This window comes from Sabethes cyaneus, chromosome 1 (assembly GCF_943734655.1).
Source record: "Sabethes cyaneus chromosome 1, idSabCyanKW18_F2, whole genome shotgun sequence".
NCBI lineage: Eukaryota > Metazoa > Arthropoda > Insecta > Diptera > Culicidae > Sabethes > Sabethes cyaneus.
This window is the reverse complement of record NC_071353.1, coordinates 76,467,736-76,485,772: the sequence shown is the minus strand read 5'-3', so window position 1 is coordinate 76,485,772 and position 18,037 is coordinate 76,467,736. Positions and strand designations below refer to the sequence as shown.

At 40.2% G+C, this 18,037-nt stretch overlaps 1 protein-coding gene across 1 annotated transcript; it reads left to right on the top strand.

Moving 5' to 3' along the window:
• The first annotated feature begins 3,701 nt into the window (after positions 1–3,701).
• LOC128745853 (uncharacterized) lies at positions 3,702–9,080 on the top strand. The gene has a single exon (XM_053842924.1). The coding sequence runs from the start codon at positions 3,702–3,704 to the stop codon at positions 9,078–9,080; it is 5,379 nt and encodes a 1,792-aa protein (XP_053698899.1).
• Positions 9,081–18,037: the final 8,957 nt, after the last annotated feature.

Below are 18,037 nucleotides of genomic sequence, written 5' to 3'. Positions count from 1 at the left end.
GTGGGTCTCTGGATCATCTGAAAGCAAATTGCCCGAAGCGCCAGAGTGTAAATACACGTCTGCAAGCTGCGTCGGGTAGGACTAAGGAAATAACACTTGGCTACGAGGAAAGTAACGATGAAAACCCTAGATCTTTTGCAAATGTAGTTGCAAACGGTCTTACGGTTCAACTACCATCCGCGTCTGGCATGGTTGTGCTAAGAGAGCAGCAAAAAGGTAAAGCGGTTCAGAATGGCGTCAAAGACAACGTGACAAAGGAAGCCGCTGTTGAACAAGATGGCGGAGAGGATGCTGAGATGAAAGTTCTGCCTAGTAAGAAGAAGCGAGGACGCCCAATTAATACAAAAGACTCCGATTCATCGGAGTCCGTTGTAGTTTCCAAGAAACAAGTCTGTGTACCCCCTACAGAAAGCAGTCTATTGTGTGCTCAAGCACAACGTTCAAAATCGCTAAATAGACGGAAAAAACCGGTGAAAAGTTTCAAATAATTGTTAACACACTAACACAATGAATTTTATTTGTTCAGTCGGAACAATTAATCTTAACAGCACTAGCATACAAGTAAATAAGAACCTTTTAAAAGAGTTTATCAACTAGCACAATATTGATATCGTGTTCTTGCAAGAAGCTAGCTATACTGATTTTTCCTTTATAACATCACACAATGCTTTAGTAAACATTAGTGTGGACAAGAAGGGTACTGCAGTACTTATTAGGAAATCCTTTGATTATTCAAATTATCTGTTAGATCCTACTGGAAGAATTGTATCTTTCGTTGTTAATGATGTTAATTTTGTTAATGTTTATGTTCATTCAGGGAATGAAATGAAGAAAGAGAGAGATAAATTGTTTACGGAAGATCTAGCTGTTCACTTGAACAAATCTGGAACCACTAGTATGATGCTCGGAAGAGATTTTAATTGTATTTTGGAGGAGTGCGATTCAAAAGGATTGCACAAAAACTTTTCGAACGGCCTTAAAAATTTAATTGAGCTATTTTCATTGAAAGACGTTGCAAAATCGATGAAGACGCACAGATTTACTTTCCACAGAAATCAGTCGGCTTCACGATTAGATCGGTTTTATACTTCAAAAAATATTTTATGTGACATATCTAGCTGCAAGACTTTGCTAATGTCATTTTCAGATCACCATTGTGTGTTATTAACGCTGAGAATAAAAAAGGAGCAGGTAATGTCACGTGGTAGGGGTTACTGGAAGATAAATCCAAGCTTACTTGTAGTTCCTGAGATTCAAGATAGGTTTAAGGTAGAGTACAACAAGCTGTTGGGAAGGTCTATGCATCAGACAGATTTGAATGCATGGTGGAATTAATGCTTTAAATCAAAAGTGAAAAGTTTCTATAAATCAGAGAGCTGACACTTGAACCAAACGAACAGCGCTTCGAAGGCGTCACTTTCGAACAAACTTTTCGAATATTTTGAGAAACAGGCTTGTGGGGATGACGTCGAAAATGAAATAGCTATAGTCAAATCAAAATTGATAGATCTAGAACAAAATCGTTTAAAAAATCTTAGTGCAAAAATTCCATCCAATTCAATCGCAGAAGATGAAAAAATGACAATTTATCAACTTTCAAAAGCAACGCATCGCGGAAATGGTTTTGGTTTAAAATTAAAAAACGACGGAACGCTAGTAACAGATAGCTCTCAGTTAGGATCATTAGTACATGATCATTTTTCCCGATTGTATAGAGGAACGTCAAATAATTTTAACCCGGATCAATACGAACACCCCCTAAGTTTCATTAGTAAAACCATATCCGCAGAAGACAGCACAGATCTCGTCCGAGAAATTTCTGAAAATGAACTTTGGGAAACATTAAAAATGTGTAACAAGAAAAAATCGCCAGGTCCAGACGGTTTGACGTATGAGTTTTATATTCATTACTTCGATTTATTAAAAACTGATTTAGTAAAATTGTTCAACCTATATCTAAATGGGCAGTGTGTTCCAGCCAAGGAATTCACGGATGGAATTATTTATCTAATTCCAAAGAAAGGCGATTTAACAAGCTTAGATAATCACAGGCCGATCAGTTTACTAAACACTGATTATAAACTTTTCACAAAAATTATTTGCAATAGACTTCAAAACCATATTGAAAAATTAATTGGATCTGGACAAAGTGCGTGTATTCCTGGTCGATCATGCATGGACAACTTGAAAGATGTTAGAAGAGTAATGACAAAAGCTATAGAAAGTAAACGCTTCAAAGGACTTCTCCTGAGCCTTGATCTAGAGAAGGCCTTTGATAAGGTAGATCACCAATTTTTTTGGAAAGTACTAGAGAAAATCAGGTTTCCACAACAACTGATTGAATGCATTCAACGTTTATACGGAAAAGCTGCTAACGGATTTTTAACAAAGTAATTTCAAATTAACTCATCTGTCAGACAAGGGTGTCCCCTGAGCATGTTACTTTTTATTTTGTATGTGGAACCATTGATTCGGATGATTGATCAAAGCGTGCTCGGGGTCCTTGTGTATGACAAATTCCTGAGAGTAATTGCGTTTGCGGACGATATGAATGTATTTCTTCGAAACTCAGAAGAGTTTGACACTGTTCTAAGTATCATTGCTTCTTTCTCAATATTTTCGAAAATTAATGTTGTTCACGCACCACGTCGGTTGTGGACGGACCGAACTGCTCGAATAATTTAGAATAGTGTACTCTTTCCATCTTATAGTAATTATCAAGCTATCGCAGCACCCGATAACATTCTGCCGAACGTTATCAGTGCACATCGAATCAATTGATTTCTCTTATCCACTCATCTTCCCGCTTTACGATAAAAGCCGATAGGAGTAGGTCAAATCAAGCTTAGTATCGATCAGAACTTCGAATAAACCACATTACTCGTCACACCGAATATCGTCATTTGTATACTCGATGGAGAATAAAGTTTTATCGTTTCAATCTCCATATCAAAAGCACTGATTCCCAAGGTCCGAAAAGTGATCCCCGCAACATAAAAATTGGTCCTTCGGAACCGGATCTCGGACCCTTGGGATCAGTGCTTGCGATTCGCGTCGGTTCGGAGTGAATTTCGCATACCAAGTGGCCCAAGTGAAAAATAAAACTGTCGTGCTATAAACCGTACCGTATCGGTGACGGTGAAAATTCGGCTCAAGCCCAAGTGACTAACAATTTTGACTCGTGGGCATAAGTGAAACTATTCACAAAACCGAAAACTCTAGTGTCACGAAACTGTACTCTGGGCAAGTGATAGTTAATCCTACTGAAGATTAGTGCTAATTAACCACCGAACAAAAGTGCCAGCAGACTGATATCAAACCGACGCTTGCTGAGTAGCCATCAGCGTCGGAGCATTGTGAAGTGTGTGCTATTCATCGATTGATCCCATTATCATCTATTTTGCGCGGGATTGAATAGAAGACGGTGGCTTTTATATTGCAACGTGGCGTGGCTTGGGATTCTCTTTGTACCCCTACGGAGACTGTAAGTAGATGTGCATGTGCATGCGATCCACGAGGATCGAAATACTAGCAGTAAGTTTCAGTTCGCTGGCTTACTAAATTTAGATCAATATTGCATGACTTGAGTGGTTCGAACGTGAGCAGTTTTTAATACATTTTGTTAGCTAGTTGGAAAATTGGCAAGCACGTGTGTGACACGCGGTTCATATTGATTGTTCTAGTGCTGTTTGTCGATCAAGATGGCTACTGAACTCAAGAAGCTTTCTAAGCAGGAGCGTTTTTGCATGGATTCCCTAAAAAATCTGGAAAGGTCGATCGGAAGGTATAATGAGGAGACGGATAAAAATATGCTCGAAACTTGGAAGGAATATTTAGAAGAAATTAATCGTGAATTCAGGAGCGTTAGGTTAGAGTTAGAATTATTAGATGAATTTCAAGAGGCACTAGAACAATCAATCAAGGGCGAGGAAGGTCGTAGTGAATCCATCGAGGATATTAATCAATCCACGCGTGCTGAATTTGAGCTTCTGTACCTAAAAATTAAAGGATTTCTCGGTTCGAAAATGCAAAAACCATCAACATCCACTGCCATGGCCGTGCAGCCAATTACCCATACCGTACAGTCTCGAGTGAAACTTCCGGAAATAAAACTTCCGCATTTTGATGGATCCATTAGGGAATGGCCCACGTTTAGAGATACCTTCCAGTCGCTGATAGGTTCCACCTCTCAGCTAAGCAATGTTGATAAATTTTCATATTTAGTCTCATCCTTATCGAAAGATGCTAAACGGGTAATCGAAGTGATCGAGGTCACAGCGGCCAATTACTCTGTCGCGTGGGACTTATTAGAAAAGAGATACGAAAACAAATATCTCTTAGTAAAATCGTACGTGGAAGCCCTTTTTGCCGTAGAATCGATGAAAAAAGAGTGCCACGAGTCTCTTAATAAATTGATTGATGAATACGAACGCAATCTAAAGATGCTCGAGAAGGTGGGTGAACATCCGGACGACTGGAGTACCATTCTCGTATTCATGCTCAGTTCGCGGCTTGATTCCGCAACCATGCGTAATTGGGAGACGCATCGGAGATCAACTAACGTCCCTACGTACAAGGAACTCATCGAGTTTTTGCGGAGTCATAGTTTAATCCTTCAATCTGTTGCTGCAGCTAAGCCTCGACCGTCAGATACTCCTCGCACGTCCCTCTCATCTCGTTCTAACACTACCAAGCTAACCTCAGCGCATACAGCCATGTCAACACCGCAGAAAACTTGCCCCTTCTGCAAACAGTCATCTCATTCACCGTTCCAGTGTGAAATCTTTCGCAAAATGACCGCTACTGAGCGGTTCGAAGCCACTAAGAAAAATGCACTCTGCATTAATTGCCTTTCGCCTTCACATCTCGTCAAGAACTGTGCGAGTGGAGCCTGCCGCGTGTGTAACCATAAACATCATACGATGCTGCATCAACGAACCAATTCGTCTAATAGTCAAACAAACCAGCCTCAAGCATCGAAGCCTTCGTCATCTGGTTCGCAGTCATCCTCTTCGTCCTTCACTCCAGCAAATCACTCACAGTTTGCTCAAGCAAACAAACCATCTACGTCTCCAGAGAACCCAGCCCCCACAGTCACTGCCCTTTCGGCAAGCCACTTTTCGTCAGCACCCAACGAGCAGCAGCATATCGTCCCTACCACGGTGTTACTATCAACAGCTCTCGTGAAGGTCTTCAATCCTACCGGACAGTCCCTTTGGGCCCGTGCTCTTCTGGATTCGGGGTCGCAGCTTAATTTCATATCGGAGCAGCTTGTTCAAAAATTGAGGCTGAGTCGTAACAAGGAATTCATCCCAATCAGTGGTGTTGGACTTTCGTCTACGTTGTCTAAATATTCTACTACCGTTCGAATCCAGTCCCATCGCGCTGATTTTGATACCAGTTGGAAATTTCACGTTCTTTCCAAGATTACGATGGAGTTACCAAATCAAGTGATCGACGTATCCAGTCTAAAGATTCCATCAGACATCCTGCTAGCGGATCCCTCGTTTAGTCAACCTGGTCCTATAGACCTGATCTTCGGAGTAGAAAACTTTTACGACCTGCTGAAGGATGGCCAACTGAAGAATGGTCCCGAAACACCTATTCTCCAAAACACTGCACTGGGATGGGTGGTATCTGGGAAAGTCAGATCTGGAAAAATACAGTCATCAGTCGCTAATTTCGCTTTTTCGACTGGTACAATCGAGGAACAGTTGGCTCGATTTTGGGAAATCGAATCTTGCCACACTACCAGTACCCTTTCCTTGGAAAAAGCTGCATGCGAGGAGCATTTTGCCAAAACCACTACGCGAGATTCCACCGGTCGCTTCGTCGTCACACTTCCGAAACGGGAAGCAGCATTTGCTAAACTCGGCAGTTCGAAAGATATTGCTACTCGTCGCTTCTTAGCTTTAGAACGTCGACTTCTCGCTAACCAGACTCTAAAAGAATCCTACGCAGCATTCATTCACGAGTATGCCGAGCTCGGACACATGAAGCTGATAACCAACCCTGATCCTGCACTACAAACCTACTATTTACCCCACCATTGTGTCGTGCGACCAGACAGCATCACCACGAAGTTAAGAGTAGTGTTCGATGCATCCTGTCCAACGGATACTGGAGTATCTCTTAACGATGTCCTCATGGTTGGCCCGCAAGTACAGGACGACCTGGTAGTCATACTTCTTCGATTTCGGTTTCCTCAGTACGCGATCATCTCCGACATCGAGAAGATGTACAGACAAATTCTCATGTCTCCTCCCGATCAACAACTCTTACTCATTCTTTGGAGAGATTCGCCGTCGGAACCCATCAGGACTTACCAGCTAACTACCGTAACATACGGTACTTCATCGGCTCCTTACCTTGCGACCAAATGCTTACAAAAACTTGCGGAAATCGGATCCAAGAGCCATTCTGTTGCTGCTGCTGTAGTGGGCAAGGATTTTTATATGGACGACTTACTCGCAGGCACCCACACTGTCGAAGAAGGCCAAGAATTAATCCAACAACTTCTCCAACTGATGCAATCAGCTGGACTTCAGCTTCGTAAGTGGGCTTCCAATAGCCCAAGCATTCTCCAAGTCGTTCCAGAAAACCTGAGGGATGAGCGTACGTTATTAGATATCGAGCCATCTTCGCCAGTAAAAACCCTCGGTTTACAATGGGACACTCGTGCTGATGAATTTCGTTTCGAGGTACCGCAGCACAGCGAAAGTCTTCCGATCACCAAGCGAATCGTCCTATCGGACATTGCGCGGCTTTTTGACCCGCTGGGACTTGTCGGCCCAGTGGTAGTACAAGCGAAATTGTTCATGCAAGAACTCTGGAGAGAGGGAAAAGCCTGGGATGAAGAACTCAGCGACTCCGCTCAACGTCAATGGATAGAACTACGTGACAACCTCGAAGGTCTTGGGCAGCTTAGTGTTCCACGATGGGTAATAGCCACCCCGTCTGCCGTATCATTGCAGTTGCACGGCTTCTGCGATGCCTCTACGCGTGCCTATGGTGCATGCATCTACGTCCGAGCAGTCTTGTCGAACGGTGACATCTTTGCCAACCTGCTCACTGCCAAGTCTAAAGTGGCCCCACTTGGAAACTCTAAACGAAATCCCACGATCTGCCTGCCTCGACTCGAGCTCTCTGCTGCTCTGCTTCTTAGCCACCTTTTCGAAAAGGTTGAATCCAGTGTGAATCTTCAGGCGAAAGGTTTCTTCTGGACAGACTCGACAATAGTATACCACTGGCTGTCATCGAGCCCATCGCGTTGGAAAACCTTTGTGGCAAACCGGGTCTCGGAGATCCAGCAATTAACGGCCAAAGGAATCTGGGGACACGTACCTGGCTTGGAAAATCCCGCTGACGTCATATCCCGTGGAATGTCTCCCAACGAATTGAAGGATTTCGGTGCATGGTGGAATGGTCCTGACTGGCTTCGTCAACCACCTAGATTTTGGCCGTCACTTAGTGCTCCAGTACAACCAGAGTGTCCACCGGATCAGTTAGAAGAAAAATCTATAGCGCTACCGGTTCAAGTTTTACCTCCCAATGAATTATTTTCGTTATATTCCTCGTTTACAAAGCTCCTACGTATCACTACGCTGATTCGCAGATTCATTCACAACTCAAACCCACAGAATCGAGATGTACGTCGTAATGGACTCGTCACCACGGCTGAACTCCGTGAAGCAACGGAAAATCTCGTTAGAATCGCACAGGTAGAGCGGTTTACTCAAGATTTCGCAGACATAGCTCGCGATGGACAGGTCAAAAAGAACTCAAGGCTGAAGGCTTTATCTCCGCTGTTATCCAATGGCATATTGCGCGTCGGTGGCCAGCTGAGAAACGCTCCAGTAACATACAACCAACGTCATCCGATGATCCTTCCAAATAGACATCCGCTTACTGACCTGATCCTGAAGTTTTATCATCTCAACAATTTCCATGCTGGACCTCAGCTAATGACAGCAGTAGTTCGGGAACGATTCTGGCCACTTCGTGTTCGCGATCTCGCTCGGCAGGTAGTGCATTCCTGTGTAAAATGTTTCCGTTGCAAACCAGAAGTTATGGAACAGCTCATGGGAGAACTACCACCAGAACGTGTAACGCCAGCCTTTCCATTCCTTCGAACGGGAGTCGACTACTGTGGACCCTTTTTCTACCGCGCATTACAACGAGGACCTCCAGTGAAATGCTATATTGCTATCTTCGTATGTCTGGTAACCAAGGCTGCGCACGTTGAATGTGTTGCAGATCTATCGAGCCAGGCATTCATTGCCGCTTTAAAACGCTTCGTAGCCCGACGGGGCAAACCAGACCTGATCGAGTGCGACAATGCTCTAAACTTCAGAGGTGCCAAGCGCGAGCTAGATGAGCTCGTTCGGTTGTTCGGATCTCAGCATCATCAACACCTCATAGCTAGCAGCTGTGCCGACGATGGCATCACGTTCAAGTTCATACCACCGAGGTCCCCAAACTTTGGCGGGCTCTGGGAGGCCGCCGTAAAGTCTCTCAAGAAGCATCTCCGGAGCACTCTTGGCAACGTTATCCTATATCTGGACAATTTCTTAACTCTAATCACGCAAATTGAAGCCTGTCTCAATTCTCGCCCACTCACACAGCTTACAGCTGACCCCAACGACCTGGAGGTGCTCACTCCTGGGCATTTTCTGGTTCACCGTGCGCTTATCGCTGTTCCCGAGCCTAGTTTGGAAGGCACACCAATGAATCGCCTCGACAGATGGCAGCAGACACAAGAGTACGTCCGTCGTATTTGGAAACAATGGCAGACTGATTACCTCTCTGGGCTGCAACCTCGGACACGCTGGACCCAGCAACGGGACAATGTCAACCTGGACACGATGGTTCTGCTGAAGGACGAAAATCTTCCACCGCTCAAGTGGAGACTGGGACGCGTGACGCAACTATTCAGGGGCGATGACAACAACATTCGTGTAGTCACAGTCCGGACGAAAGAAGGCGAATTCCGGCGTGCCATCACGAAAATCTGCGTATTACCCATCCAACAACCAAGCGGAGATCCGGCATCGTCCGCTGATGAGCAAGAAGGAATCTAGGATCCTTCCAACGATCGCAGTGTATTTCACTGCGCAACATTGGGAGGTCAACCGACCTCCCATCCATGTAAGTCTTTAATTTTTATTGAAATTCAAAAAAAACTAATGGAATTTTTCGTTCTCCATAATCGCCTTCGATGACGTCGACGCTGCTGTGAGCCTCAAATCCGAGCCGTCATTGAGTAAACGCTTTCTAACAGATGAATGCCAATCCTACCGCAACCACTGCATGTCGGATAGACTTGTGGCTCTGCAACGGGAGAAGCAAAATCTAAAAGAAGCAACTCAAACTGACCCCGGAATCAACGCTACGTAGAAGGATGTCTCATCACTAGAATCAGTCCCCGTTAAGCCTGCACCCAATGGAATTGTTATTCAACGAAGCATAAGTACGCTCAGTATCTTAGTGCCAACGATCATCGTCCGATATTCGGACCCGCGGAGGCCGGTAGCCTCCAACCCAGTTAAGTGTTGTTTTTTTTTCAATTACTTTTGAAAAAGCCGCCTATGTTCTATTCCAGTGAATGACCACCCATTGAGGATGCGGCCGAGGACAGCGACGTGACGAAGGGAAGACGAAGTGATGACGACGATCTCGATGTGTATCCAATCCAACGCGAGCTATCATCCAAGGCAAACACGTGCTTTCGAAAACGCACATGGTCTGAGAGGACGATCAGACACGAAGTAGTAGTAAACAACCCAACAAAAACAAAGCCGACTGGAAAAGATAGTTGAACGCAGCATCATCATGCCGTACATCGGAGGAGTTACAGAGCATTCCAGAAGTGACGTGAAAATTTATATCTCAAGTGAATTTAATTAACAATTTCAAAATTCCAATAGAATTAGTTAAATTAGTCGTAGGATACTATTAATAGTTCATTGATAGATCGGCAGTTGCCGCCGAGGATAGTCTAGTATTTTCAGTTAAAAAGACGCCTTTTTAACGGTGGCCGGCATGTTCACGCACCACGTCGGTTGTGGACGGACCGAACTGCTCGAATAATTTAGAATAGTGTACTCTTTCCATCTTATAGTAATTATCAAGCTATCGCAGCACCCGATAACATTCTGCCGAACGTTATCAGTGCACATCGAATCAATTGATTTCTCTTATCCACTCATCTTCCCGCTTTACGATAAAAGCCGATAGGAGTAGGTCAAATCAAGCTTAGTATCGATCAGAACTTCGAATAAACCACATTACTCGTCACACCGAATATCGTCATTTGTATACTCGATGGAGAATAAAGTTTTATCGTTTCAATCTCCATATCAAAAGCACTGATTCCCAAGGTCCGAAAAGTGATCCCCGCAACATAAAAGTAAATGTAAATGTTAATAAATCACGATTCATGCGAATCAATCACTGTAGTGGCGGACCATTTCAAGTAGCAGAAACAGAAAGTCTGAAATTACTTGGAGTCAGATTTAAAAGTTCTTGGAGTAATTCAATTGATTCTAACTACGACAAGCTGATAAATGAAATGAAACATAGAATATGGTCAGTTTCCTTCCGGAATATGTGCATTCTTGAGAAAGTATGGTACGTGAATACTTTTATTTTGTCTAAGCTATGGTACCTGGCTCCCCAAGTAGCACACGTTGTCACAATTTAGTCGCAGCGACTGATATGCGACAAATTTCAATGTAAAATTTGGGTTGCAGTAACTCAAAATATAACAGTTGTGTAACCGAAATAGCGCAATTTGTGTAACTAAATATGGTTACATTAGCAGTTACTCAATAACCAATATGTAGTATGTACAGTTACAAAATGGTTACTATTGTAGTTACACACAAGCTAGACACTGTTTTCAATTGGTGGCAAATTAGTCATTTTGAAACTTTTATTGCCTGGTGAAAATAATGTAGCAGGTTACAATATTGCTTGAATGCAAGAAGATTTATTTCAATCTATGGCTATCAACGTCAAGAAGTAAATGAATATAGAAGAATGTATTAATTTCGCTTGTTAGCTCAACACAAATTTTAATGCAATTTCAAATTTATGGTGAAACCTATGATTCTAGCTTTGAAAAATTCACGCGCTCTAATTTAATGTAGCTTTTTATTACTTACTTCTTTAATCAATTTATTTTTTGTAGAACAAATATGTACAATAAAAAAATTTTAATTTTTATTTTCTAATTTTTTAATTTATTCTTTGTCAGCAATCGTTCAAATATGAATTGAAATTGATCAAAACTAAGTTTTAAAAGTTTTCGCTATCGCTAAGAAAAATTCATAGCCATTTTGCCTTTAGTTGATCATAAAGGTTACATTTAGGTTACATTCTAATTGCGCGTAACCTAAATTTTCTGTCTGGTTACGCTGTTGGTTACGGTAACCAATATTAAATCTGTTGTGGTCACCTGGTAACTAAAATATTTTTTACATCATCATGTTTAGGTTACATACTAACTAATTTTCATTGCCGGTTTCGTTCCGTTGTAACTTGACCGTTTTGACGTTTGAGAGTAAACATAATTGATAACTTAATACCAGTCTCTGCGAAGAATTCCCAGGAGAAGATTCCGAGTATCAGTTGAGTAAGCAAATGCATTCTTAGGTGCATTTTGCAACCGATTTTTATCTTGAGCAGTAGTAAAATTCTTGAGATGTATTATCTGCTCGATCCGTCATGTTTACATGGTACAGGTGACAAGTTGTTGCGAAAATATTACTGTTAACTTTCGTTGACTTCGTAACTGCTCGCAACGCAAAATTAACTGTTTTGCGACAACCAAGTTGATGACAGTTTGAAAAAAGGTTTCATTTGTGTCATTTCGTAACTACTATGTAACTTTTTGAAATTTTTGTCACCACAAAACTAAAACGACTGTTTGATTTTATGTGGCCTAACCCCTTACAAGCATCCTAAATTAATTGCACAACCTTTTTTTTGTTTATAGAATTACTCACAAGATTAATTCTATAAACAAAATACAGATTATTGTTTGCTCAATCGGTCGTGTTTACAAGGTAGAGTAAACGAGTTGTTGTGAAGATATTACTAGCTAACTTTTTTGCTTATGTAACGGCTCGTAACTAAAAATTGACTGTTTTGCGACAACCAAGTTTATGACAATTCGAAAAAAAGTTTCAATTTGGTCATTTGGTAACTATTTGGTGACTTTTTAAGAATTTTGTCACCACAAAACTAAAAAGTAACTATTTTTAATTTTATGTAACCTAGCTCGTTACAAGTGTCCTAAATGTAACTGTTGTGCAACCTTTTTTATTTTTTTATTTTTATAATAAGTTACAAGTGCTACTTGGGTCAAGTTTACCCTGCTAAAAATCAACACCTTGCCAAAATAAAAACGATCATTGGGAGCTTTCTGTGGAAAAATTATATTTTTTGAGTAGATAGAAGGCAGCTGTATCTTGACCTAGGGAACGGTGGACTTGGATTAATTTACCCAACGGAAAAATGCAAAGCGCTTTTTATATGGAACATTGTACAAAAGAAAGATGTCGATGATGACTATATTGCAGAAAAGTATTTGTTAAACTACAAATTTATATCCAAACTTACAAGAAATGGGAAGGAATGGATTCAAAATGCTATTCAAATGGATGACGGAGTCAACTCTGTTAAGCAACTTTATCGTTTATTTATCCACCAACAAGCATTTATTCCCCATGTACAGGTCAATTTTCCCAGTATAAGTTGGACATTTCGTTGGAAGATTTTGAGCTATCCGTATCTGTTAGCAGAAGATAAATCAACGCTATTTCTTTTACTTAATGACTTAATCGCGAACCGGTAAAAATTGGAGTGGTATAAAATTAAAGATGAACAGAGCAGTATTTGTGAACGTTGTGGCAATCAAACGCTCGATAGCAATGACCACAGGATACACCGATGTGAATCTTCAAAGGAAGTTAGAGAATGGGTCACGAAAATAGTGAAGAAAAGGTTCAATATACAATTTGAAAAGTTAGGGGCCGTGCAATAATTACGTAAGGGCTTTTTCCTCATTTTTGAACCCCTCCTCCCCCCTATATAAGATTTTGTAAGATTTTGCCAACCCCCCTCCCCCCCGTAAATAATCTTAGTAAGATTTTTTGAAACATCAAAATTCAAGTTTTACTTAAAAAGTTAGACATCGAAAAAACATTGTAACAGGTCAATAAAGTTCAAACAAGTTCATAAAAACCAAAGTTCAAACAAATTCATGAAAAAAACAAATAATATCAATTATCTGTTGTAAATCCCTTTATGGCCCACTCACAAACAGAACGTATTTCAGCATTGAAGTTGACAATAAATGTTGGTGTATGCTTAGAAATTCACTAGCGTTCACTTGATTCGCATTGATCCACTCTAAATCGTCTGAACACGTGTCCTCGTCAAGTAGCGTACAAAGAACTTCTTTGCCTCTTCTAGATGGCACGCGACATGGTCTTAAGTTGGAATTGGTACAGCGTTGCGTCTAATTTACGGATCTGTAATGACCATCCGCGGTGTCATTTGACGCAAAATACCGACCCCATTCTGGTCACATGCGGCAGGCAAGATCTTTGGGAACAGAAGAACAATACCGTCAAACGGGGTAACTTGCAACAGCGGGGTAACATGCAACAACGCTATATGGATCCAATTTAATGTACTTTTTGATCTGTTACTTGAATTTTTAATCTATATCAGTCACTGAATCTTGTTGTTAACACTTCAAAGAAGCCTTTGACGTTGATTTTCTGCTGTTTTGATGATTTTTAAAAAATCTCACAAGATGGTGTCAAATTCATCGTCAATTGTCAGTAAAACGTTTGTGTCGCCCACAGGCACTTCAAATAAAAGAAGCCTAACAACCATTTTTTATAGTAAAATGAACAATAAAGAAACATAATAATTGATTTATGATAACTAGTTTTGTTTATCTTACTTGTTACCACGTTATTCGTAAAACAAGTACTTAAACGGGGTAACTTGCAACAGCTGGTAGATATAAAAAGCTGTTTTCCGTTACCTTCAAGAGGCGCGTTATCATTTAATTTTGCATAAATCAAAACTAAAGCACACCTGAAGAGTGTAAGAGACTTTCGGTAAGTCGGTAATATGCCAGTTTTTCTCTGGATATACTGAAAATGGCCATAGAAGCGGCCAAAACGAAAATAAGGTCACTGAGAGAATCGACCAGCAATATGGCAGTGTCTAATTACGATCACTCGTAACGTAATGAACAATCATATATTACGTAACCGAGATATCGATGATTTTTAACTTTTCCGCCCCACTTATTTTATTTTATTTTTTTTTTTTTACCCTCCTCTGACCCCCACACCAAAGAGCTCTCAATGAGAACCCCCTGGTAGTGGACACATACAAAAAAATAAAATATAAGAAAATAACAACGCGGAGTATTTAGCTAAACAAAAAAACAAAGTGAGATCCCAATGGAACTTAGTTCCTTCGAAGGGATTCACGTAAAACTGTAAAACAAAAAAAAAGAAAAAAAAAGCATATAGCTTTATAGTGAAGTCGTTTGTGGCGCAGATAAGTTACTTAAACTACTATATAATCGAGATACAGGGAAAAAACTAGCAGAAGCCAGAAAAAACCTACATACATAAATGGTTGACACGTTTATACTGTTTTAGCTTGCTTTTCATAAGGACACTACTTCTTATTGTTTTTATTTCATTTGGAAGCAAATTGTACTTTGATGGACCATAATTAGTGATACGTTGTAGACCCAAGTTGGTAGATGCTCTGCGTCTTAATAACTCATTCGAATGTCTAGTATAGGGATAGTTTCGCCTGGTCGTAAATATAATATTACTACGGAAAGTCCGGTCATGTGAGGCATTATGTACAAACATGATAGTTTGAGAGTCGCGCAATCCTAAGATGGGTATAATTTTATGATCTAAGCTTGTATAAAGCGAATACGTCGAGAATAAATGCGGTAAATTGAAAATTATTTTTATACATCTGTTTTGCAACGTTTGAACCTTTTTAAGTTTTGATTTAGCAGCGTGACCCCAGACAATGACTAAATACTGAAATATAGAGTGGATACACGCATAATAAAATTTTAGTAATGATTTATGCGGCACGAAGCAGCGTACTCTTTTCATAAGCCCACATAACGACGAAACTTTGCTGGATACATGCTTAATATGTGTGCCCCAGGAAAGACAAGAGTCTATATGCAGTCCTAAGTACTTAAAAGACACAACTTTTTCAATACTCAAATTGCCGACGAGCGGATCAGGATGTTGACAGATTTTTTTCCGCGACGAGTGAAAAAGCATGTATTTTGTTTTCGATAGGTTCAACGAGAGTTGATTACCATTAAAAAATTCAATAAGAGTTGATAAATCCGATTCTATGTCTTTTACTATGGACTGAACATTAGCGCGAGGGTAAAACAATGCCGTATCGTCCGCAAACAGTTTAGGTATGCCTTGAAGTTGTAAGTTTCCAATATCATTAATGAAGACCAAAAACAATAGAGGACCTATGTTACTACCTTGCGGAACTCCAATATCAATCGATCGTAAAGTGCTATGAACACCGTTAATAGCAACAAATTGTTTCCGGTTTGTTAGATAGTTTTTTATCAAGTCATTAGCGACTCCTCTAACTCCATATCGCTCAAGTTTTTTTAAAAGAATTTCATGGTTTATGGTGTCAAATGCTTTTTTAAGATCGATAAATAAACCACCTACGATTTTTTTGTCGTCAATTTCTTCTATCAACTCATCAACAAGCTCTATAATGGCGGTTGATGTTCCACAGCCTTCCCGGAAACCATATTGAAACTTGTACAGAACATTATTAGCACAGAAAAAGTTTGCAAGCCGGTTTGTTAACAGTTTTTCCATGATTTTGTTCAAAACTGATAATGTTGAAATAGGGCGATAGTTAGAGGGATCAGAAGTATCACCAGATTTAAATACAGGCGAGACTTTTGCAATTTTAAAGATGTCAGGATAAGCCCCGGTTTCTATTATTCTGTTGAAGAGCTTCGCGATTATCTCGGAAAATGGACGTACGTTGGCTTTTATCAAGTCTGCTGGTAGATTATCATGCCCTCTACTTTTTTTCACATCAAGTTGATTTATCAGTATTGTGACTTCGTTCGCGCTAGCGGGTCTCAGAAAGATAGAGTTACTAACACACTTTAAGGGTTTCAGACAATCGAAGCTAGACTTTGGGAGTTTACCGGCCAGGTTATTTCCAATAGTAGCAAAATAGTTATTAAACAATTCAGCAACTTCGCGATCAGAGTCTAAGACTTTTCCGTCAATTCGCAATTTTATTTGATCACTAGTTTTTGAACGTCCAAAAATTTCGTTCAACTTTTTCCAAACATTAGAATGATTAGAACTTTCAAGTATGTTTTCGTGATATTCTCTTTTACACCGTTTCTTAGCAGCTTTAAGCTTTTTCGTAACATGAGTAAGCATTTCCTTAAGGCGCGTGTCATTGGGATTACTTTTGACTTTTTCAAAGCAATTATTTTTTATTTGAATCAATTTCCAAAGGCTGTACGTCATCCAAGGGCAGTGCTCCCCTTTTAATCTAACAGTTTTTGGTGAAAGTTTTAGTGCATGCGGATAAAAGATTGTTGTAAGTTGTGATTAGAGTATTTAGTGTAGCATCAGTATCATCACTAATACAAAAATCATTTAAAAACATTGAAAATTCATGGTGTAGTTTGACACGGTCGACTATATTGATTTTTAGTTCTTGTTGCCTTTTCTCATTGCTCAGTAAAATAGACGAAATAACAGGAAGATGATCGCTAATATCACTAAATATCGTATGATTCTGCAGTTTTGCGGCGAGATCGATAGGACAAATAATGATCCAGAATATTATTACTTACTGGCCGCGTCGGGAATGTATTGGTACACACATAACCATACGATTCCAACAAATTTTTATATCTGCCTACAACATTATTATTTTGCAGATTGGTTGGAACATTCACATCACCAATGATAAAAAATGGTTTAGACGGAGTAGCAGATGTTAGCCAACCCTCCAAAAACTTTTGAAATTCATTGTAGTCAAACGAAGGTGGACGGTAAACCCCGATGACATTATACAAATGACCCAGGTGTTTAATTTCTAAGTGTACATAATGCAGGCCATCGATGATTTGGCTATCTAGCAATTTATGTTCCAGTGAATTCCTTACAAATACAACCAAACCGCCTGCAGAAGTATCACGGCATGAGAAAAATGCTCGATAACCTGGTATACTGTAAATAGCACTATTCTCCTTCTTCATCCATGTTTCGCCGACAACAAAAATGTCAATACCCACTTTACATTCATCCACAAAATAAATAATTTCATCAAATTTCGCAAAATCGTTTATACCTCTAACATTCCACTGAACAACATTCAAAGCATTTGTGACAATCGTATCACATTTTTTATTAAATTCGTGTAAATTATTGCAATAGACATTGTGTATCATAGTCGCTATGGTATTCATTGTAAAAGGATTAAAAATAAAAACTGAATTAAAATACGGCACCAGAAAGTTTTATTGTGCGTTTCTCTTACGTTTGGGCGAAGGAGACTGGCTAGAAACATTTGAAAGTTCCAATAAGTGTGCAGATTTCATGTAGTGATTCATTACCCGGCTTAGATCCTCTCTATTTTTAATCATTTCTGGCTTACTATTTTCATCCTTTTTAACCAAAACAACGCCACCCCTACCTGCCCAGACAAACTTTACATTTAACAATTCTTGGGATTCACGGAGCTCCTTAAGCAATTCTAGGGACAGTGATGTTAACTCATCGCGCATGGTTACATTCAATGCCTTCCCGTTAACAGTGAATTTTGCATCAATCGAGGTAGATACCAATTTCCCAATTTGCTTCTTCTTGTTTAAAGCCAGTTCTTTAGATTCTTTATCACGAAATACGAGTCTAATGAGAATCAAAGCATTACTATCTTTAGAATTGGTAAACATCCG

What these genes read in the sequence shown, in the direction of transcription:
- LOC128745853 (XM_053842924.1), top strand. Translation starts at nt 3,702, where the DNA reads ATGGCTACTGAACTCAAGAAGCTTTCTAAGCAGGAGCGTTTTTGCATG.